This window comes from Grammomys surdaster, unplaced genomic scaffold (genome assembly GCF_004785775.1).
Source record: "Grammomys surdaster isolate TR1022 unplaced genomic scaffold, NIH_TR_1.0 324, whole genome shotgun sequence".
NCBI classification, from domain to species: domain Eukaryota; kingdom Metazoa; phylum Chordata; class Mammalia; order Rodentia; family Muridae; genus Grammomys; species Grammomys surdaster.
Genome location: NW_021604743.1, coordinates 845,320 through 868,727, shown reverse-complemented (window position 1 = coordinate 868,727; position 23,408 = coordinate 845,320). Strand labels below are relative to the sequence as shown.

Sequence of the window (23,408 nt, the reverse complement as noted above, 5' to 3'; positions counted from 1 at the left end):
CTTTTTTTTTCCCTCCTCTTATTTTCTTGGGGTGCATTCCAACTCCAGAAGGTAAGAAGTATTACTTTATTCTAAAGGAGTATTAAGCAAATATAAAGCACTCTTTTACAAGTTTTATTGAGTGTGCCTTGGTATGCATGATTTTTACTTTATCAAACTAATTGGCTTAGAAATGAAGTAATAGTGATAGTGTATAAATATTAATCACTAAGTGTGCTTTTTTATTGTTTATTTTATAGTTTGTAACCATTATATGACCATAATTTTAGAAATCGTTGGCATTAAGGTTTATCAAAATTTTCATTTGCGTTTTAGCACTGAAGTGTAATTCAGCATGTTGATTAAAACACTTACAAGATAGAAATGTGCAGGTTGCTTGTTGCCTAAGAGATTTAAATTATATTTACTTGAGTTGTATAGATAAAGTATTGGCCAATTGTCTAATCAAGTGATACCTAAAACCAGGCAGAACAGATTAAAATTCATAGTCTGAATCCTTTACTGAGTTTTTTTTGTCTGTGTTTGCATGCCACTTCAGATAACCTTAGACTGCAGCAATTCCCTTATTTATAGTATAGTTTTTTGTTTTTATTTCAGTTATATGAGTTTTATGTGAAGCTTGAGAACAGGGAAATATATGTGTTTTTGTGTCATATATATGCCATGTTTGCTTATAGATTATGTTTGCTTATCTTCTAACTTTAGTTAGTACTTTGTTAAGTTCAGGTCATGAATGAAGCTTAATAAGATTTAAATTTTTATAATTTTTTTTGTGTGTATGTGTAAGTGTGCTTGCCTGTGTATTGAGGTGCTCTGATGGCAGGGTCTTTGATTTTGGTCTGTTGGATACTTTGTAGGTGGTAGTGGTGGTCTCAGGTCTTTGGCTAAACAACTTCTTTTGTTCTGGTCTGGTTTTGGCTGTTTTGTTTTTAAGCAGGATTTTACTAAGATCTGTCTCCAAAATGCTGGGCTTAGAGCTGTGTGCCACCATGCCCAGTTTTATATGGTTTTACCCTGTATGCATGATACCACCTGATAACTCCCTCCTATTTTAGTATATCTTTTTGAGGCTTAAAGTCAAAGCTATTTAATATAGTCTAAGATTTACCATAACTCTTCAGTTACTTCTCTGAGAAAGAATTCCTGATAGAAAATATTAGGAGTTGGCTGAATGACTCAGACAACTGTTTAAAAACTCAGAAGTTCAGCATCTACATCTGCATCCACATCATCTGGCATTATAGCTCTGACACAACAGCAGAAAGCAAAGCTAGGCTGAAGACAAAACTCAACAGTTAAAAGCACTTGCTACTCTTGAAGAGGAACCAAATACAAATTAAAAAATAATTTTTTTAAAAGAAATAAAAAGCAGTTATAACAGCACTAGCTATTAAGATACAAAATTATATTGCTAAACGGGCAATAACCACCCAATAGGGCAGCGATATAAAGTTTTATATAATTTTTGTGTTTTTATTGTCTCCAGTTCAGTTCTTGTATAATTTAACCCATAATTCATTTTTTTTCCCCCACAAAGATTCTGTGTTTACTCTCATTGGCACTTCTTTTACCTGGAATCCTAAGTTCTTATATGTAACTTTTTTTACTTCTTATTTTAGAGGGAAACACTGATTGGAACTTGGTCCAGCTGTTAAGAACTTTTTTTTTTTTTTTTTTGTTTTGTTTTGTTTTGTTTTGTTTTTCGAGACAGGGTTTCTCTGTATAGCCCTGGCTGTCCTGGAACTCACTCTGTAGACCAGGCTGGCCTCGAACTCAGAAATCCGCCTGCCTCTGCCTCCCAAGTGCTGGGATTAAAGGCGTGCGCCACCAACGCCCGGCTGTTAAGAACTTTTAAGTATGATAATTTGGGCAGTGGTTGTGGTGCGTGCCTTTAATCCCAGCACTCAGTAGGAGGAGACAGAAATAGCTAGATCTCTGGGTTCAAGGCCAGCTTGGATTACAGAATGAGTTCCAGGACAGCCAGGCCTATATTGTCTCAAAACCACAAAAAAACCCCAAAAAACAAAAACCCTTTAAGTATCCTAATTATCTGTAATAAGATAATAAATAGATAGGTAGGCAGTACTCTTCTCACAGAAATGAAGAAGCATTCTGTTTTTTTCAGAGCTACTTTTTATTATCCGTTTATCATAACATTCAAAAGTTAGGTGTTATAATGAACCAGTATTTGAAATGACCTTGGTTAAAATAGGAGTTAGGTATTTCATATGTATTTTCTTTTATAAAGACATTGAAACAGAAAGGAATTGTATAGCTAGTTAGTGATAGAACTTTTTGTAAAAGGTAGGCAGTTGGTTTGGGTAAGGATTTTACTTGGCCTCCTTGAGAATAGGGAGTGAACCCATGACCTTTACAAGGCATGGCAGGCAGCGCGGCAGCACTCTACCAAACCTTGGACAAGGAGATAGGTGTTGTTGTTGTCGTCTGACCATCCCCCCTCCCGCCCCCCCACCGTGTGTGTGTGTGTGTGTGTGTGTGTGTGTGTTTTATTTCTTAACAATTCCAGCTGGGCTCATGGCACGTGTCTTTAATCATAGCACCCTGTGGCCTTCTCTCTGGGTTTTAATATATTACATTATCACAGTTCAGAAAAAGAACGGACACATGTCCATTAGAGACATCCAAGATATTCACAGGCTCCTTGGTTTACTGTGTGGATTTTTATTTTTTATTTTATTCTTTGGGTGTGTTATATGTACACGCTTATGTGGTTGCAAGACGTGTAGGCATGGTAGTCAGAGATGGACATCAAGCATTTTCTTGCGCACCCCTCCCACCCCCCCCCCCCCCCCCCGTTTAACTTTTTTCTTGGGCTAGACTGGGTAAGTAATGAGTGCCAGTGATCTGCCTTTCTTAATGTCAGTTCTTCCAGATCTGTCCAGTGACCTTTGTTGCATTGAATGTCACCAGCAGAGAACTGAAAGGAAGATGAGTTGAGAATGTACAGTTAAATTGAGACCTGGAGAGATGTCTAGGCAGTTAAGGATATTGACTGCTCTTCCAGAGGTAGGGGGTTGAAATCCCAGCACCTACATGGCAGCTCACAACTGTCTATAACTCTAGAATCTGATACTTTCTCATAGATAATCATACAGGCAAAACACCAATATACATAAAATGGAGATAAATTAACATTTTTTTTTAAAATGTAAAAGTTGTTTTGTCTCTTAGTAATTGTAAGAAACCAAAAGAACCAAACCAAACAAGAACAGCAAAAAAATTACTTAAGGAGTCTCTGGTATGACTTCAGACCGTCCCCTGACTCTATATGCCTTTTTTTTTTTAGTTATTTCTTTATTTAATATATATGAGTTCTCTATCTGCATGTACGCCTGCATGCCAGAAGAGGGCATCAGCTCACATTATAGATGGTTGTGAGCTACCGTGTAGTTGCTGGGAATTGAACTCAGGACCTCTGGAAGAGCAGCTAGTGCTCTTAACTACTTAGCCATCTCTTCAACCCTCTATATGCTTCTTCCTCCCCCCCCCCCCCCTCCCTCCCTCCCTCCCTCCTTCCTTCCTTCCTTCCTTCCTTCCTTCCTTCCTTCCTTCCTTCCTGAGATAGGATTTCTTTGTGTACTCCCTGGCTGTCCTAGAACCAGTTCTGTTGCCCAGGCTGGCCTGAAATTAAAAGCATGAGTCACCACCTCCTGGCTTGTGTATGAACTTGTTAGTGTGCTCTCTTGCTACTTCTGTTTTCCTAAGATGCATGAATATGTTGCTTTTATTGCAGCACCAAAGGCCAGGCATGGTGTTCCATAACTGTAATACTAGTGCTTGAGAGACTAACCAAGGGAGAGTGCCTTGAGTTTGAGGCCAGCCTGGGCTACATGGTGTTCCGTACTTGTAATACTAGTGCTTGAGAGACTAAACTAGGAAGATTGCCTTGAGTTTGAGGCCAGCCTGGGCTATATCTAGAGTTCCACACCACTTCAGACCTGTGCTACAGAATGAGAATTCTATCTAAAAGAAAAAAAAAAACAACCAAACAAAAAGCCCAGACATACAAAAAAAGTATTAGTATGTTTTCTCTAGTACTATGGCCCCTGACCTTAGACTGATTTTTATAATATTTCTACTATACTTTATTTTTTAATACTGTTCTTAGTTTTAAGCTTTTATTTTAATAGCTATAAAATATGTGTATGAATTTTTAGGTTTGTTTGTTTGTTTGTTTCTTTTTGAGGCAGTTTCACAGTGTAGCCCTGGTTGGCCTGGTATTTAGTATGTAGACCAGGCTGGCCTCAAACTCACAGAGATCCACCTGCCTCTCAAGTGCTGAGATTAAAGGCATGTACTTCCATGCCTGACATGTATCAATATTTGGTGAATGCATGTGCATGCGTGCATGCTTGATGTCTACAGAGGTTGGAGGGGATATTGTATCCCTTCAAACTAGAGTTATAGATGGTTGTAAGCTTCCATGTGGGTGCTGGGAATTGAACTTGGGTCTTCAGCAAAAGTAACAGGTGTTTTAAACCACCAAGCCATCTTTCTAACCTCTACAGTTAGATATTATATAACATGCTATGATTTTTTATTTGTGGGGGAGAGTCTGACAAAACATTTTCATCTTCCTGCCTCAGCCTCTAGAGCAGTGTTTCCTAAACTGTGGGTTGAGACCTTTTGGCAGGGGGTGTCAAAAATCTTTTCTCGGGGGTGGTCTAAAACCATAGGAAAACAGAGATATTTACATTAAGATTCATAACAATAGTAATATTACAGTTATGAAGTAGCAATGAAATAATTGTTTTGGTTGGGTTTCACAACAACATGAGAATATTAAACGTTGGCAACATTAGGAAGGTTTGATTTTTGTGTGTGAGTCACCATGCCCCCCAGGGGTACTCTTTAATGCATGTGGCTTTATGCTTAAAACTGCCTAGCTCTCTTTCCGGTTTCATTTAGTTTCTTTCTTTCTCTCCCTTCTCCCCTCCCCCACCTTCTCTCTCTTTTTGTTTTTTTTTCTGACACAGGGTTCTTCTGTGTATACTAGCTATTTTGAAACTTGCTCTATTAATGAGGCTGGCCTTGAACTTAGAAATCTGCCTGCCTGCCTCTCTGTCTCCCAAGTACTGGGATTAAAAGCATGCGCCACTACACCCAGCCTTTCTCTCTCTCTCTCTCTTTCTTCCTTCCTTCCTTCTTTCTTTCCTTCCTTCCTACCCTCCCACCCTCCTCCCTCCTCCCCCCCCCCCCCTCCCCCCTCTCTCTCTCTCTCTCTCCTCTCTCTCTCTCTCTTTCTTTCTTTCATTTTCTTGTTCACATGTGTTTGAGTTTATTGTAGAGAAAAGTAACAGAAATTGTAGTTGGATAAAGGGAAGAGTTGGACATAGAACTAATGTGAGCTTCTGTCTCCAAGCCTAAGCAGCCCAGCCATGGATCTACATGGTTCTTTTGCATCGAGAAGCTAATCTTTCCGGCCATTTCCATGTTGTAGAACTTCTGCTATATTTCCTAGCTCTCACTGGCTGTGGCAGCAAGGCTTCTCATATGGCATCGTCACTTTATGATTTCAGTAGCTTGTAGGTGGTGAGGATTCTGATTAGAGTCCTGTATGTGTCTTCCATATCTCCCTCCTGAACCATCACAATCCCTTGGCATTGACCCTTAGATGTTTAGCCATGGCCTTGTATCTTCATTCTTCAGGACCTATAGACTGGGACTTCAGCACTTGGACTCTAGGTTGCTTCCCGTTTCTTAATCTATAAGTACTTAACAAAAGAAGCCAGCATTGGAGTTGTGGGGAAACATTAGGCCCATTTCCTTAATGCAATGGCAAGTCAAGATAAGGATGCGGTTTAGTGAATTTTATTGGCCTTTTAAAAAGAAATGAAATAAGATCTGATGACAGTTGAAAAAGGAAAGTTTTTTCCTCTTAGGAATTTGGCTTATAATAGAGGGTGGCATTGAACTTTTGTTTTTTTGTTTTTTTTTTGTCTTAGTCTCCTACATTCTGGAATTACAGTTGTGTGCCATCATCCCCAATTCAGAAAAGTTTTTTTTCATTTAGGTATTATTTACTTAACCAATTTTAAAATGGGGGAAAAACTATTACTTGCAATATAAGAAGTCTATTAAATCCCTGTTTAAAGTGACCTTCTGATAGGTTCAAGTACAAGAAACCATGGCAGTTTAGTTTTACTCATCAGATTTAGTTTAGTGCAGCAATGTACAAGAGAATAAATATTTATTTGAATCTATGTGTGTGTGTGCAAGCATGTTCTCTCATGCATGTGTGCATGCTTTCCACTTTCATGTATACTTGTAACGTTTCATGTGTAAATCAAACAGTTTTACAAAAAAATAAGTTTGATATTACTGTATGAATTTTTGTCTTGTTTCTATTTAAATGTTAAATTAAAAATTTCCCCCTTTATATATCTAAAGATGAATTGTCCATTCCTTTTCTTCATGGCAATCTCTCTCTGTATTGATATGGTTTGTAGTTAAAAAAATTACATAAAGGAATATTGATCAATTGAAAATTAAGTCAGAATTACAAAAATATTTAGAGACAAACGAATCACTATGTTTTTCACCTTCTTTGCTTTTAGTGGGACTTCCCCCCTTGCATGCTTAAATGCAATGCTGCACACAAACTCCCGAGGAGAGGAGGGCATCTTCTATAAAGTCCCAGGTAGAATGGGAGTGTATACTTTGAAGGTAAGTTGTTGGGAAGACAAGCAATAGTAAGTGACAACATATAATTACTGAGTCATAGAGACAGAATTCTGTTCTTGAGGAACTTACTTCCAGGAAGAAATAAAATTTCAACCCTAAAGTAAGTAAGTGAATTTTGGGGAGGGTGAAGATTTTCTGGGAGTTGAACTTAGAACCTCATGAATACTAAAAAGGCACCCTCTTTATATATTCTTATTTAAAAATACATTTTTAAGCTTTATTTTATCTTATGTGTATGGGTGTCTTGCCTGCATGTATATTTGTGTACTACATACTTGTAGTACTCATAGATGCCAGAAGAAGGGGTTGGATCCTCTGGAGCTAAAGTTACGGTTGATAGCTTCTGTGTGGGTCCTCTGGAGGAGCAGCAGTCCATGATCCTGCTGAGCCCTCTCTCCAGTCCCTACTTTATTTTGAAGAGGTTAAAAATATTTACATTACAAATTGGGTATTGCTTTAGATGCTGTTTTACTCATGATCTTCCCCACTCAAACTTACTTATGATTATTACTCCTATTTTTATAAGGGAGAAAACTAAAGTTCAAAAGATGTGTTTTCTTTACCAGTTTTGGCTGTATTGTATCAGAATAAGAATAGGAACTCTGGTCAGACATTTCTTTTTCTATAACAAGTTGGCTAATATGTAATTCGTACACTGAAATGGTAGCCTTATCAATATCCTTTCACTTACAAGTAGGAGAACCAGTCTGTATGAGCTTAGTAAGAAGGCTGGAGAATTGAACTCATACAACCTAACATTCATGGGAAATCGAGGCTGGATCAAAAAGATGTCATCTAGTCTTGGTCTCTGTTCTTTCTTTTAGCTTTATTCTCAGTCAGCTTCTCCTCATCGTATATGAATTCATTCCGAGTCTCCATTCTGCAAACTGTAAGTCTAGAGAGACAAGAGTCCAGTATCTAAAGCAAGAGACTCCCCCTCATTTAGATTTAACTTACTTTGTTTGGCCCAGCCCATGTGACACCATACATGAGTTATGGCTATTGTCAAATGTATAGAATCATTTTTACTCTTGATGTAAGGATTAGATTAAGCTTGTGTCACCTTGATAATTAAAATAACAAAGGAAGTTTGTCAGCAAGCCAGAATGAATGTTTGTCTTATACCCGAAGACACCTCTCTCCCATTACTGCTTATCTCCTAGCTACATACCACAATGCTCAGTAGTAGTGTGGAGCCTACTAACGTTAAAAGCATCTAATCTAGGTTGCTGAGATAGATCAGCATGTAAGGAAAGGTACTGACTGGAAACCTGTTTTGTCCCCTGGGCACATATAAATGAAGGAGAGAACAGACTCTCACAAGTTGTTCTTTTAACTTTCGTATGTGTGCTATGTCACATTGGTGCCCATACTTACATACTAAATAATGCAAAACTAAACAAATGGACATCTTCTAGGTGTGCCCATGCATGCCTTAATCCTAGCACTCAGGCTTCAGATCTAGGTATCTCTTGAGTCCTAGCCAGGCAGCCTGTGATGCACAGTGAGATCCTGTCATAAACAATACAAAACAAAAGAGGAATAATACCCCATATATAGAAGCTGAATATGGTGGTGTATGGTTATCAATCGTAATACTCAGGAGGCCAAAGCAAAAGGATCATGTCCAGTCCTAGGACCAATTTGTGCAATATACAAAGTCGTTTCCTGCTTTTTAATCTTAACTACCTCTGACTTTGTCTGCAGTGTTTAACATTTGCGTATTATAGGACTTTAATTCTAAATGAAGCTTTCATTTTCTCTTTTGATATTTTAGCTATTGTAGATCTTCCAGGATTTTCTTTGTATTCATTAAAGTGCTTACTGTGTTGTAGAGATGGGAAATTCAAAATATATTTTCTATTAGTGCCACTCAGGTCCGTTCTCTGGTATCAGGCATTTTGGGGGTTTCTCCCATACATCAAGCAATTTTCCCACTGAAATCAGCTAGGTGCTCTTAAATTTAACTCAAGTTTCGCACTGTCTGTCTCCATCGTGTCAGGCTAAGGGCTCAGTACCATGGATTACCCTTTACTTCATCTGCCAGTTGCAAGTCTTTGGCTGTGACCTTACCTCGATAGACCAATTGTAATTATTGTTTGATGTCCTTCTCGGGTTTCATTTACTTTCTAGGACTGCTTACAAAAAGATGTCAGAGAAAACCTTTTAAGTTTTCCATTTATTGTAATTCAAATAAAAGACATACATAAAGTGAGGTGATCATTGAGTATGGAAGCTGTCTTGGCATATCAGCTCCAAGCACAAATGTGATTTTAGCCATGTGCAAGCTCATCCAAAGCCATAGATTAGCCTTGAATGGAAGATTTGTGATTGAAGCATCATACTGTCATTGCTATCAACTCAGTCTTTATCCTTGAGATCTTGTTAAAAGTTGCAATTTTCTAATCACATAATTGTCTCTTAAGTAGTCAGCTCCACTCTGAGGCAGGCCATTAGGAACACACAGTCAGTCATCTTAGCAACACACATAGTAAGTATCACTATCATTTAGGTGCCTGTTTTAGGAGCTAGAATCAAAGACCAAACAGCAGAACAATAGACTTTCCTAATTCCACTCTTTCCCCCTGCACCCCCCCCCCAACATGGTGTCTCTGTGTAGCACTAGCTGTCCTGGAACTCACTTTGTAGACCAGGCTGGCCTCGAACTCAGAAATCCACCTGCCTCTGCCTCCCAAGTGCTGGGATTAAAGGTGTGCGCCACCACTGCCTGGCCTAATCCCACTCTTGATTAGGAAAGTCCAAAAGTCAGTGCTCTGTATCAAGGGTTCAGAGTTTAAGGCTGGAGAGATAGCTCAGCAGTTAATAAGAGCACTTGTTGATGTTGTAGATGAAGGGGGTTCAGCTTCTGGCATGATGTTCTCTCCTGGCCTCCATAGACATTGTATATACATGTATATATATATGCATTCGTGCAAAATACATAAAATAAATAAAATCTTTAAAGAAAGAAGAACTTAGAGTTCAAATAATATATGTCTTATATTACATTGTCAAGTCTATACCAGAAATAAATGTTGGATAAACTATAATTGTTGGACTTGTTAATGCTCATATTTTCATTATTAAAAAATTTCATATTTATAAAATATACTGTGAAACTCTTGTATTATAATGAAGCAAAATAAAAATTAGTTTTAAATAAAGGGATCTAGAAAGTTTCTGTTATTTATTGGATTTGAGCTGGACTTGAACATATACTTAAGAGGAGTGAAGGCCTTCAGATAATAGGTTTTCCTATTGCTTCCTATTTCCTATGAGTCGCTCAAATGAAGAGAAAGATGAAATTCTGAATAGATTTTTTTTTTTTTTTTTTTTTAGTAAAAAGCCCGGCCTGAATAGATTTTAAGTAGAAAAAAATAGATTAAGAGATAATCACTGAAGTTAAGATGATGATTATTATTATTATTATTATTATTATTATTATTAGTTTGGTTTTTTTTGAGACAGGGTTTCTCTGTATAGCCCTGACTGTCCTCGAACTCACTCTGTAGACCAGGCTGGCCTCGAACTCAGAAATCCGCCTGTCTCTGCCTCCCAAGTGCTGAGATTAAAGGTGTGCGCCACCACTACCCGGCTGAAGTTAAGATTATTGATAAACATTAGCTATCAATTAAGTTTGACCCTGACTGAGCTTTGTGAGTTTGGGTGGTGTGTTGGGTAAACAGATGTCAGAGGTCATCAGGGAGAACCATTGGATCAAACCTGTGTTTTAAGATTTTTCATGTAAAGGTAATTATAGTTTGAATGAGGAATTCAGAATAGTAAAAGAGGTAGACCCAAGAGACATTGAAGAAATAGAACATATTGCATTTGGGATGTGTAAAATAGTGGGTGAGAAAAGATCCTAAGATTTGGGGCATGAGCCATTGATCCCAGAGGGATCACAAGTTTTTTACAAAAAGAAGATAATTATATTTGTATTTCAGATACTTGTTGAACCTACAGGTCAAGATGTCTGGCTGGCAACTAACTCTATAAAAGCTGTCCTGCATTTTGAAGGAAGGAATATAAAAATATGGGGTCTGTATTTTAAGAAAGTGTATAACATAAGAGATGGGTTAGAGGAAAATTTAACTGGAAAATAACTGTTCTTACTCGATTGGACTTAATCTTGAGAATATGTCATTCGGTGCCAGTTAGATATAGGATTAATTTTTTGTGCCTGTCAGTTCATTTTTTAAATGTGAGTGTAAAAGTAATTATGTGAGACCATAGAGTACTGATGGAAAGAAAATCCTTATGTGAAATAACATTCAATAATTCATTTGTTTGTATATTTTTTTTACTATGTAAACACAGTATTGAGCTCTCATAAAGGCATTATTCTAAACATAATTAGCTTATTTAGTTTAATTTCTATGTGACCTTTATGGTAGGTACTGTTACCTCACCTTAGAAACTAAAATGAAAGCATGAGAAATGAACTTAGGCTAAGGCTGGGTAGCTGGGAGGAGACAAAGCCAGAAAGCCTTACTTCCCTAGCCTTTCATATGCAGCTGCCAGGTTAATGTTTGTTTCTCAGACTCAGTAGACATAGTTATTATTCTTTCTGGTTAACATTCTCATTATTTAGAGCTAACACTAAAGTGATTAACATGATTCTTAAAAACAACAAAACAAATAATACTCTTTTTCTTGCTGCTACTTATTAACCAATATTCAAGACCTAGTTAGATGAACATAAAATAATAATCTTATTTTCCTGACTTTAATTCTGTAATTGAATTCAGAACATATAGGGTCCTACCCTACACATATACAATGATGTCTAAGAAAAATATTATTAGCTTTTTAAACCTCAACGTTTCGTCTTTTACCTGGATTTATATATACAGTTTTGGTGTAATTTAAACACATGTTGTGCCTGCATATAAATGTTGTGTGTAATTTTTATCTTTGAATATAGATCGAAAATTAACTTATTTGACCCCCAAAAAGGGAAGCATCAGGATTTCGGCAGATGTTTGTGGTGTTACTATATCATAATACTAAAATTAATCAGCTAATTATTTATTGCATTACATATTAGAAATTTAGTTTCAATTTGCTACAGTGGTAACAGTCCTAACAGGATGCCTACATTTTCAGAAAGATGTGCCAGATGGAGTGAAAGAACTGTCAGAAGGTTCAGAAGAAAGCAGTGATGGTCAGTCAGATTCTCAGAGCTCTGAGAACAGCAGCAGCAGTGATGGTGGCAGCAACAAAGAAGGGAGAAAGAGCAGGTGGAAAAGGAAAGGTAATCTCCTACTGCTGCAGCAGTGCCTTACCGCTCTTCTCAGACCGTCAGCTCCTCCTTCCCTGGTAGCTTAGTGCTCTGCAGTACTCTTCTGCAGGGGCCAAGTGTTTGTATTTAACCTTTCAGGGCAACAGCCACTAGCCTCATGAACCTCTGACTGTGTGACTGAGGAGTTTTTAAAAGTAATTTTTCTTTTAGGGGCTGGGAGATTGCTCTGTGTGGCTGATATGCTGTGTAAGCCTAAAGATTTGAGTCTGGATCCCCAGCACCCATTCATATGTAATAGTAGTGAAGGGGATAAAGGAGCCTTGCATCTCCTGGGGCTTGCTGGTCCAGGGCCATGCTCCAGGATCAATTTTCAGGGGGTGGGGGGTGAGAGAGGGAAGAGAGATTTTGTGTGTGTGTGTGTGTGTGTATGTGTTTGAGAGAGGGAGGGAATGAGGGAGAAGACTTCGTGAATTATCAAAACCAAAACATGAAGTTGAAAGGGGCATGTTGGAGTGGGTTATGATGGGAACTGTATAAAGTTTAAGTTTAAGGATCATAGTTTAAATCTCCAGAATGTAAAAGTTGGACAGACATGACAGCCGACTATAGTCTCAGCTAGCACATAAGCAAAGTCAGGATTGCTAGTTAGCTAAACTAGCTCAAGTTTGACAAGCGCTGGTTCAGTGAGAGATCAGCCTCTATACACATGATATACACTACATACACAAAGGGGAGAAAACCATGGGAAATGATGAAGGAATACTCTTAATGTGAACTCTGGTCTCTTGTGTACATGCACATGTGAGTACATAATGCACAGACACTCAATGCTCCCCCACCCCATGTCAGTTTGGAGAATACTTAGGTTCCAGTTGAGTGGAAAGCAGTGTTTCCATTTGCTTTCTACTCTGACGTGTCCAGACTCGTTCACCTTGTGTTTTCTTTGTGCTTTTTTGTTTACATATTTTTTGTTCTTGGCTTTTGTTGACAGGGTCTTAACATGTAGCACTGCCTTGCAATTGGATAGCCTAGGATGGCATTTATCACCCAGAGTTTGTTGTTTACATTGTAATTTACTCTTGATAGTGTACTTTCTGAGACTTGGGACAGTTGCATAATACTGTATAAAGTATTATAAACACATATGTACACATGTATGTCATACAGAATATTTCACTGCCCTAAGTATCCTCTCTGATACACTCTTCTGGCTAACTTGTGATCTTTTCTACTGTCTTCATAGTTTTGCTTTTCCAAAACTGTCATGAAGTTGGAATCTTTTCAAATAGATATTGTTTTTAAAATTACATGTTTTTGTATGTGCACTCACATGCATGTGCATGTCAACATCTACATTCATATGTGCACTAGTTGTATGTATTCATATGGCATTTATTTAGATGTCAGAGGACAGTTTACAGGAATTGATTGTCTCTTATACTCATGTGGATCTTGTGTGGTCAAGGTTGGTCTTTACCCACCAAACTACCTTCCTGGCTCCAGATTGGCATACTTCCTTAGTAGTGTGAGTTGGTGATTGCTCCATGTATTTTCATGGCTTATGGGTACATTTCCTTGTAGAGGTAAATTGTATGGCATAATTTGCAAGTAGCCATTCACCACCTAAAAGATGTAATTGCATTGGCAATGAAGAGTGAGAACTACTATGAACTTTGCAAGTTTTTTCTGAGGGCATACATTGTCCCTGTGTAAATTCACAGAAGTATGACTGCTACATCGTGAGACTATGTTAAGTTTTATAAGAAGCTGCCATAGTGCTGCAATGGCTGCCGCTTTGAATTTCCACCAATATTGAATGGCAGTTGCTATGGTTTTATATCCTTACCAGCAGTTTGTGTTATCTATCAACCTTCTGGATTTTAGCCATTCTAATAGATGCATATCAGTATTTTACTGTTGTAATTTGTATTTCCATGATTGCATGTGATGTAGAAGTCTTTTTGCATAGTTATTTTTCATTTGAATATGTTCTTTGGTCAGAAATGTGCCCAGGTCCTTGGTCCATTTTTGTTGGGATGTTAATTTTTTTTATTATTGGCCTTGGTACATTCTTTGTTCATTTTTGAGGAGTAGGGTTTGGGTTTTTTTTTTTAAGATTTATTTTTATTTTATGTGTATGTAAGTTTTGCCTGTGTGTATGTCTGTATCATGTGCATACCTGGTGCCCACAGATGCCAGAAGAGGGCATTGGATCCCCTGGGACTGGAATTATGGATGGTTATGAGCCACCATGTGGGTGCTGGGAATTGACTCTGGGTCCTCTGCAAGAGTAGCCAGTTCTCTTTACTGCTGAGCCAGCTCTATAGCCCTGGATTATAGTCTTTTATTCGGTAAGTTTTTTCTGTGTATTTTCTCCAAAACCATAGCTGTGTTTTTTGGGGGGTGTTTTTGGGTGGTGGATTGTTTGTTTGCTTTATTCTGTTTATTTTTAATTCTCTTGTCAGTCCCCCCCCTCCAAATATGTGTCTGTTTGTATATATGACTAATCAGTACAGACTCACACATGCCACAGTGTGGAGGTCAGAAGACAACCTTTAGGGGTCGGTTCTCACCACTTGCACCTTTGTTTTGAGAGAGAATTTCTCTTATTTCTGCTACTACCCTTAAGCTTCTGGGCAGTTCCTCCCATTTTGCTTTAGGAACACTGGGATTGCAGATAAGTGCTTCCCCATCTGGCCTTTTATGCATTTCAGAGACCTGAGCTCATATAGTCAAGGTTTTGGGCAAGCACTTGTACCCCTTTGAACAGTCTCTCCAGTTCTGGTTCTGCAGTTTCTTTTTATGAAGCAGAAGTTATTAATTTGAATTTAGTTTAGTTTATCAGTCATTTTTTTAGTGAACTTGAGCCTTGGTATTGTATCTAAAAAGTCATGACAATCCAGGCTCACCTATATTTATTTTCTTCTATATCTTCTAGAAGTTTTGTAATCTTGAGTTTTGTGTTTAAGTCTGTGATTAATTTTAATTTTAAAAATATCTAGAGAGTGTGTGTTTGTGTGTGTATTTGTGTGTGTGTGTTTATAGGGGGTAGAGGGCATGGAGACTATGTTGTGGTGTACATGTGTAGACCTTCCTGTGGGTTTTGAGGATTGAACTCAGATTTTCATGCTTATGTAGCAGTCACCTTTATACTTGCTGAGCCATCTCTCCATCACAATTTGAGTTAATTGTTATGCTGAATCTGTTTCTTGCAGTGTGGAGATCTAGTTAGCTGGGCATGGTATACATCTTTAGTCCCAGCACTTGGAAGGCAGGTGCAGACAGATAGGAATTCAAGGCCAGCCAGGGTTACATAATGAGATCTTACCTCAAAAGAGAAAAAAAAAATGTACAGGTTTTATTTAGCTTTGTGAAATGTGTTGAGCAACATTATAAAATTTACCTTGGTTTATTTTTATTCTCAGCCTATGTCCCTTGTGGAAGTTGTTTACTAAAACTTATTTGCAACTCTTCTCTATTTCTGTCTTCTAAACTTGGAGCACTTACTGTTCTCAGTTCTCTTCCTTCCTTCATTACTACTAGCAAACACCAGATGCAGTCTGCTTGTCTTTCCTCTCATACCGTTTGATACCTAACCCAAGACACTTAAGGAATAATGGCTACATTGAATCCCTTTCCCCTGGAAGGTATTTTCCTGTTAAAGGTAACATTTTGTCATCTATTCATACCAATTATTCTGTAGCTTTTTATTAGCTTCTGTTTGAAGAGGGAAAAAATTTTTGTTTTGCTTTTTGTTTTGTTTTTTTTGAGACAGGGTTTCTTGGTGGAGCCCTGGCTGTCCTGGAACTCACTCTGAAGACCAGGCTGACCTCGAACTCAGAAATCTACCTGCCTCTGCCTCCCAAGTGCTGGGATTAAAGGTGTGTGTTACCACTGCCTGGCAGGGAAAAAAATTTTAACCCTCATATTTAATAAGTTATATGTGGCAGTAGAAATTTTGGACTAACTGCTGAGTACTTTATGGAGGTAGTGATGTAGTAAGTAGGCATTCAGAATTTTCTCAAGTTTGAATATCTCCTAAATTTAAATAAGTAAACTGCCTTAGACCTTAAGATAATTCTTCCTGTAATAACAAATTCATTAATTTTAACTGCATTGAGAACTGTTGATGTGCATATTATAAAATAGATCTAATTTTTTTCATTCCCATGGTAATAATTGTGCTATGCTTGGGAAGCATCAAACTAATCTAGCTCATATTCTCTGGTATAGCTACTATACCCATACAGTTCAAGAAAACTAATCATATAATCTTAGTTTTAAGTTTGCAAACTCATTGGCAACACACCCAGACTTGGTTTGTCAGACACAAATGAAATAAAAGCAAAATGAAATAGGGCACTCTGTTTTAAATCTTTGAGTAATTTGAGAATAATCCCCAATAGTGATGAATAGCAGCTTCTACCCAGGGTCTTTTCTGCCCAGATTTTTTTTTAATCACTTGATATGGGCAGTATAAAGTGGAAAGGTCTTGGGGGCTAGAGAGATAAGTAGTATCTTAGTAGTTAAGAACAACACTGAGTGTTCTTCCAAAGGTCTTGAGTTTAATTCCCAGCAACCACATGGAGACTCACAACCATCTGTAATGGGATCTGATGCCATCTTCTGGTGTGTCTGAAGACAGCGACAGTGTACTCACATGCGTAAAGTAAATAAGTAAATCTTTTTTAAAAGTGAAAAGGGCTTTGTCTTTTTCCCACGTCTCTCCAGCTTAGACTTTTTTTTTTTTTTTAAGTTTGGAAATTGTAGGCAAGAGAAATAACTAGCAAGAGTCATGTTTCCTTGGTGGCATCATCCACAAGGAGATAAACATTAAACGTGGCCAGAATGAACTGAACAAAAGTCACTGTCTTGGAATATATTAGAGCATTTTGTTCAGGGTGAAGTACTCACAGGGTTTCATATAGCCCTGGGCTATATACTGAGACACTGTCTGAAAAGACTATAACAAACAAAAGTACTAAAAAGACAGCTCTACTTATCAGTGAAGCACACTAATTGTGACTGTTCAGTTTTCTTATTTAGGGTTTTACTCTTGAACTGACATCACTTTTTCAAATGTATTATAAGACAGGAAGAACATTGAGATAGTATCAAAACCCACTTCCTTTTTATGTGCAAAAATAAAGAGCTTTGACAGCAGAACTGATACTTTTAGTTGAAAATTGATAGAAAATCTTGATACATGTATAAACTTTCAGCGAAATAGGAACAGACTAAAACTTAGGAACTTAGTCCAATATTCAATCTAGCTTATTGATTTCTATGTAAATTAGAGAAAATTCCTAGTTTATAGTTTTGGTTCTTAGTTTTCAAACAGGAAACATGTTCAAAGAAGAGCTTTATGGAATTTCAAGTCAAGGTAAGGTGGAAGAATGTCAGAACAATTATTAGTAAAATCAGTGGTCTTTCTTACTGTTTTGTGGTCATAACTAAGGGAAGTATCTATCATTTCCCCAAAATATGTCTTAAGTACTGTAATATAAGACAGCTGCATGATAGTTTTGGTTGTTTTTTTGTTTTCCCTTCTCGGAGCTGGGCTTTTTGTATAGCCCTGGCTATCCTGAAACTCATTATGTAGACCAGGCTGGCTTTGAACTCTTCTTGCCTATGCACTCCCAAGTGCTGTGGTTAAAGACACTACATGAGTATAGCTTTTACCTTATCATAAGGAAAAATTGTGAGATGATTTGCTTAAAAAGAAAAAGCAAATGAGTTACATGAAATACTCCTTTTCACTGTAAGGGCATATTACTGTTAACACTTTCAGACTGTTTGGGTTTTTGTTTTTTTTGTTTTTTTTTTAAATCAAGGTCTGGAGTTAGAAAATACTGTATATCCACCAGCCCTCTAGCATTTTTTATATGTGCTAAGTTATTGAAAAGGCAGGATTGGGCTTTCTTTCAAATTCATCCTAGATATGAAACTTTTAAGTTAACTCAGGTTGAAAGAGATGTTCTTACTGGTAGTGGCTGAGGTGAAAAAGGTTTGAACACCTTGTGTGTTAAAGTTGGTAGCACTGTTAGGACTGAGACTTTTGGTGTTTTTTTGTTGTTGTTGTTTTGTTTTTTGTTTTTTTCAAGACAGGGTTTCTCTGTGTAGACCAGGCTGGCCTGGAACTCAGAAATCCACCTGCCTCTGCTTCCCAAGTTCTGGGATTAAAGGTGTGCACCACCATCGCCTGACCAGGACTGAAACTTTTAAGATAACCAAAAGCAAGAAAGCATTCAAGCATGATCTTTCCTGTGTCACTTAGGGACATAATCAAAAAACATGGCCAGATTGTAGTAGATGGTCATTGTGTGAAAGGGGACTTAGAAGCAACATTGGTGATACAGTTTAAAGATTTTTTTTTTTTAATTTTTAATGACGAAAACAAAAATAAACCTAAAAGCGAAGCTTCTGGAAAAACCATTTGTTCTTTCTCGTCTTGTATCACTCCTCAAACTTGACCTTGGCCTCCCGCCTGGCCTTGGGTTTCAAAGCTGGGTCCCTGAACACATCCTTGTTGACAACAGTCTTGTCCAAGGGGATATCAACAGAGTACCTGGTCGGCATGAGGTGGTTGTAGTTATACACTTTCACAAAGGATTTGACCTTGGATCGCTTGGCGATTTTCTTCTTGCCCATGGCAGCTGTCACTTTTCGGGGATAGTGGTCAATCCCAGCCACCAGGGCATGGCTGTAAGGCCGGTCTGAGGTGCCATCATCAATGTTCTTCACGATGACGGCTTTGTGTCCGGAGTAGCGTCCAGCCAGGACCAGCACCACCTTCCCGGGTTTCATGAACTTGCCCATTTCTACAGCAAGGAGCCACAGTTTAAAGATTTTTATTTATCTTTTGTAGGAGTGTTTTGCCTACATATATGTGAGTGTGTCTACCAGTTGCAAATGGTTGTGAGCTGCCTGTGTTTGCTAGGAACCAATCCCAGGTCATCTGAAAGAGCAGCAAGTGTTCTTAACTGCTGAGCCTTCTCTTTCTAGCTTCAGGTCATATAAGTTAAAACTATTCTCAAAGCTCCAGTTGCCAAAGGGAACAAATACAGAAGTATGGTTCATTTTCTGTTATTAAAGTATTATTCCAGTGAAGTCTTTTTAATACACTTTCCTAGTTCATTTCCTATGCTGTGACAATCTTTTTTTGTTATGATTTTTCTTATTTTACTCATGGAGGGATTGGTGCCATTTATTTTCCTTTGGATGTATGGGGATAACTTGTTACTTTTCATTTCTTGTAAAACTATTCAATCATTTTATGTAAGGAAGTTGGGATGGATAAAAAGCCAATCCTACCATATCCATCATGTTTGTTTCTCTTCTTGTATTTGAGATACTAGATTTTCTTGGACTGTTATTTACTAGAAGGAGCTGATATATGCATTCATGCTTTATATTTATATATACTTTGCAGCACAAATTTAGTTGTATTAAAAGTTAACTTCTATCATTAGTCATCATCCGGTTGCACTATAACAGAATTTCAGACCTTTGACAATTGAGGGATGGGTTCAGAATAGTAATCTCAGCTTAGATGAGAGCAACGTGCATATCTCATCCCTGACTTTTATGCTTTCCCCACTTGTGAAAACTACCCAGTTCCTAAGAGCTATAAGCTGTTTTTCGAAAATAGCCATACCTTTAACATTGACTTTAAGCACATCTGATCTGATGTCCTGTAGTTGCTGTGTGCACATACTCATGTATGTGTGCAGAACACACAGAAAACATACTATTACCTACAGGGTAACTAGTATCAGAGAAGGGATCTTTGACTTAATGAGACACTAACTTTTTGGCTTTATGAAATTACTTTAAAAATATAAATGTACTATACTCTAGAAATATGAAATAAAGCAAACATCTATTTAGGGTTGTTTTTTTTGGTTTTTTCGAGACAGGGTTACTCTGTGTAGCCCTGGCTGTCCTGGAACTCACTCTGTAGATCAGGCTGGCCTCAAACTCAGAAATCCACCTGCCTCTGCCTCCCATGTGCTGGATTTAAAGGCGTACACCACCACTGCCCGGCTAGTTTTTTTTTTTTTTTTTTTTTTAATATAAGATATTACTGTTTTATCTTAGGAATGCATGTAGTAGTCTTGATTTTAATAATAATGTTAATCTGTGTTTTGAAAGCAAGTCTATAATAGAAAACTAGGAATAGAACATAGTCTTAAGCACTTGGTTTTGGCATGCTTAAGGTCCTGAATTTATTCCCCAGGAGTGAAGAGGGGAAAACTTAGGAACTAGGATGGTTATGAGAATAAACAGAATAGAAATATAAAAACATATTAGCTGACAGCACTACTTTGTGTTGTTGTGGGGTTTTTTTTATTGTTTTTTAGTTAGTTAGTTAGTTAGTTAGTTTGTTTGTTTGTTTGTTTGTTTGTTTTCCTTTGAAAAAGTTTCTTTTTGTAGCTCTAGCTATCCTGGAATTCGTTCTGTAGACTGGGCTGGGTTCTAACTCAGAGATCCACCTGTCTCTGCCTTATGAGTGCTAGGATTAAAGTTGTGTGCTACTACTCTGCTCATAAATAGTTTTAATTTAAATCAAATGTAGTTTTACAGAAGTTTAAGACAGGGTTGCACAGTGTACAAGTGTTCCCAGAACTCTCTAGGTATTCCAAGCTGACTTCATATTTCCACTCTTATAGCTGTAAGTCATATCTTGCTATGTTTTGTTTTATTGTTCACAGAGATCAGTGGAAGCAACACACAAAATGTTTCTCTAGTGTTGAATGTTGTTTTTAAGTACCATCTCTTTTTAAAAAATAATTGATTTTTATTTTGTGTTCATAGGTGTTTTGCTACCATGTATGTCTGTGTTGAGGGTGTTTGATCCCTTGGAGTTAGAAGAAGTTGTGAGCCTTTCTCCAAAAATAAGATGCTAGGGCTGGAGAGATGGCTCAGAGGTTAAGAGCACTGGCTATTCTTCCAGAGGACTGTGGTTTAGTTCCCAGCACTGACATGGCAGCTCACAACTCTCTTGAAAAATAAATACTTTGTTGTTTAAGATTGACTTGCATATACTATGTGATCTAATCAAAAGATAATTAGTTCTGAAAATAAAATTTGGGTTTGTTCTTGGGTCTGTTCCAGTCTAGCTTGTTTCTTTTCTCAAAATAATTTAGTCTTTTAATATGTAAATAAAGGTAATAACATAACAGTCAATATGTATGGTATCTTTGTATAAAAAATGTTAAAAAATATATATTTGAAAAAATGTAATGTTGCAAATCCAGTTATCTAGATCTAGTTATCTCTGGAAATAGAATTTCAGGAGTTTGGAGTAGAAAATAGAACTTACCTAACTTTAGAGGATTATTAGAAAAGTTGATCAAAATCTTGTCAAACCTAGTATAGATTTAGGCACATAGAACAACTTACTTGTTAATAACTTATAGAAGGAAATAGTAAGAGAGAGAGGTTTTTCATCTCGTGTTTACATCTTGTTTGCTCTTTGAAGTTTCATAGATGCTAAGACATAAGTTTAGCCCTCAGTGGTGGGTGCTGTAATTGAGTTGGCTTAGTGACAGGTTATGTTTCTGTTTGTTAGAAAAGGCATGTGCCTTAGGGAAGAACCTTCTAGGTAATAAGTCTTGATTATTACAGATAGCTTTATTATCTTTTTTTCCAGACAGTGAAGTATGATTCTTAGATTTTTTTTTAGAGCTGTTCTGAATGTTTTGTTTTTTGATAACCAGGTAGTTCTTAGAAGTGAGAATTTTTGTTAGGAGATTTTTATAAGTCATTAGAAAAACCAGTTGAATATTAATACATTAACTTATATTTTATGTTCCCTGTAATTTAAAATTTGGTTCACTGACCAAATAAACACATTAACAACACATGCTGATAGTTATGTAAAGAAAGTAGAACCCTCATGCATTACTACTGGAATTGTAATCATTTCATAAGACAACTTGGCAGTTTCTCAAAAAAAAAAAAATTAAGCATGGAATTATTATAAGACTTTACAGTTTCTCTCCTGGATCGAACTCAAGAACTTGGAGGGTGGGGAGATCATGGCTTACAAACCTGGAATTCATGATCCTAAAACACAAGATTTTTTGTGTGTGTTTTAATTTTTTTTCATGCCATATATTTTGATCATATTCTATCTCCCAACTCCTCCCAGCTCCTCCAACAGTCCCTTCCCACCCAACTTCATGTTCATCCTCTCCCCCCAACTCAAAAAAGACAAAAATGCAAAGGTCAAAGCAAACAAGCCCAGTAAGACAAAACAATGCAGAAAGCGAGGAAACAAAATATGGAGTCCCACAGAAGGAAGGAGAGCAGGAAAGAATGTTTGAGAAATTAAACCTCACAAATGGTACACACCTGTAATCTCAGGGCTATTTCCAGGAGATTACCAGACTACAGGTGAGATCTAGACTTCAGTGTAAAACTGCTGAAGAAAAAAAAAAGGCAGAGAGACTCTTACTTTGAAGGTATACATACATAACTAAGGAGAATGTTTTCAAAATATTGTTCTATTCTTTTTTTTTAATGATGTATTTATTTTATTTCCATTGTTTTGCTTGCATGTTTATGTAAGGTATTTGGATTTCCAGGAACTGGAGTTACAGACAATTGTGAACTTCTGTGTAGGTGCTATGAGTTGAAAATGGGCCATTGAAGACCCACGGGTCCAAGCAGTATTCTTAATCATTGAGCCATCTCTCAAGCCCCCACAACTTTGTTCTTAATTGATAAAATGTGGATAATTTGCCAGTTGGTAAACATAAACAAAATGTGACATATACATACAATAATTATTCAGATGTTCACACACACACACACACCCTCTTTTTTTTAAAAAAAAAAAAAAGTTAGGCTGGAGAGATGTCTCAATGGAGTATGGCCTGCTTTTCCAGAGGTCCTAGGTTTGATTCTCAGCAACCCCATGGTACTTCACAACTGTCTATAATCTCATTCCAGGGTTACACCCTCTTCTGGCCTGTTTGGGCACTAGGCATTGAAAATGGTACACAGACATAAGCAGAACACCAAAAATAAAAATTAAAATGTATTCACATAGTGTTAAGCTTTCTAGAACATAGATAGGAATGCTATGACTTCTGTGTAGTCAATCAGGCTATATAGAACAGATACTGATGAAGTAGACGGTGGTTGTTTCCAGCAAAGGAATCTTCAAAAATCCCCTTTACCTTGGGAATATAGATATTACACAGAACCTTAGGTTCTAACTTGATAACATGATTTATACATGATTTCCTGCTTTTTTAATCACTTCAAATATATTAAACAATGAGAAGTAATATATACTAATACACGCCCCTTCCCCATCCTATCATCCTACACTAGAACTTTCTGAGGAAATAAACTGAAAAGGGAGACTGTTTGCAGTACAACTCCAAAAAGAAGATCCTTCCCTAAAGTGTTTGGTCACAGTTCTTAACAGGTAGCAGCATATGAT

At 37.2% G+C, this 23,408-nt stretch overlaps 1 protein-coding gene and 1 pseudogene across 3 annotated transcripts in view; one reads left to right on the top strand and one right to left on the bottom strand.

Annotated features, from left to right (window-relative positions):
* Asxl2 (ASXL transcriptional regulator 2) overlaps window positions 1-23,408 on the top strand; it is a 75,839-nt gene that overhangs the window by 18,831 nt on the left and 33,600 nt on the right. Inside the window, exons 3-4 of one of the 3 annotated variants that reach the window (XM_028778091.1) lie at window positions 6,576-6,687; window positions 11,815-11,962. In XM_028778091.1, coding sequence (XP_028633924.1) covers window positions 6,576-6,687; window positions 11,815-11,962 — 260 coding nt within the window. Of the gene's footprint in view, window positions 1-6,575; window positions 6,688-11,814; window positions 11,963-17,248; window positions 17,334-23,296; window positions 23,394-23,408 lie in introns of those variants that run through there. The other 2 variants (XM_028778092.1, XM_028778093.1) reach the window with 2 other exon arrangements.
* Window positions 18,323-18,769, bottom strand: LOC114630008 (annotated as a pseudogene).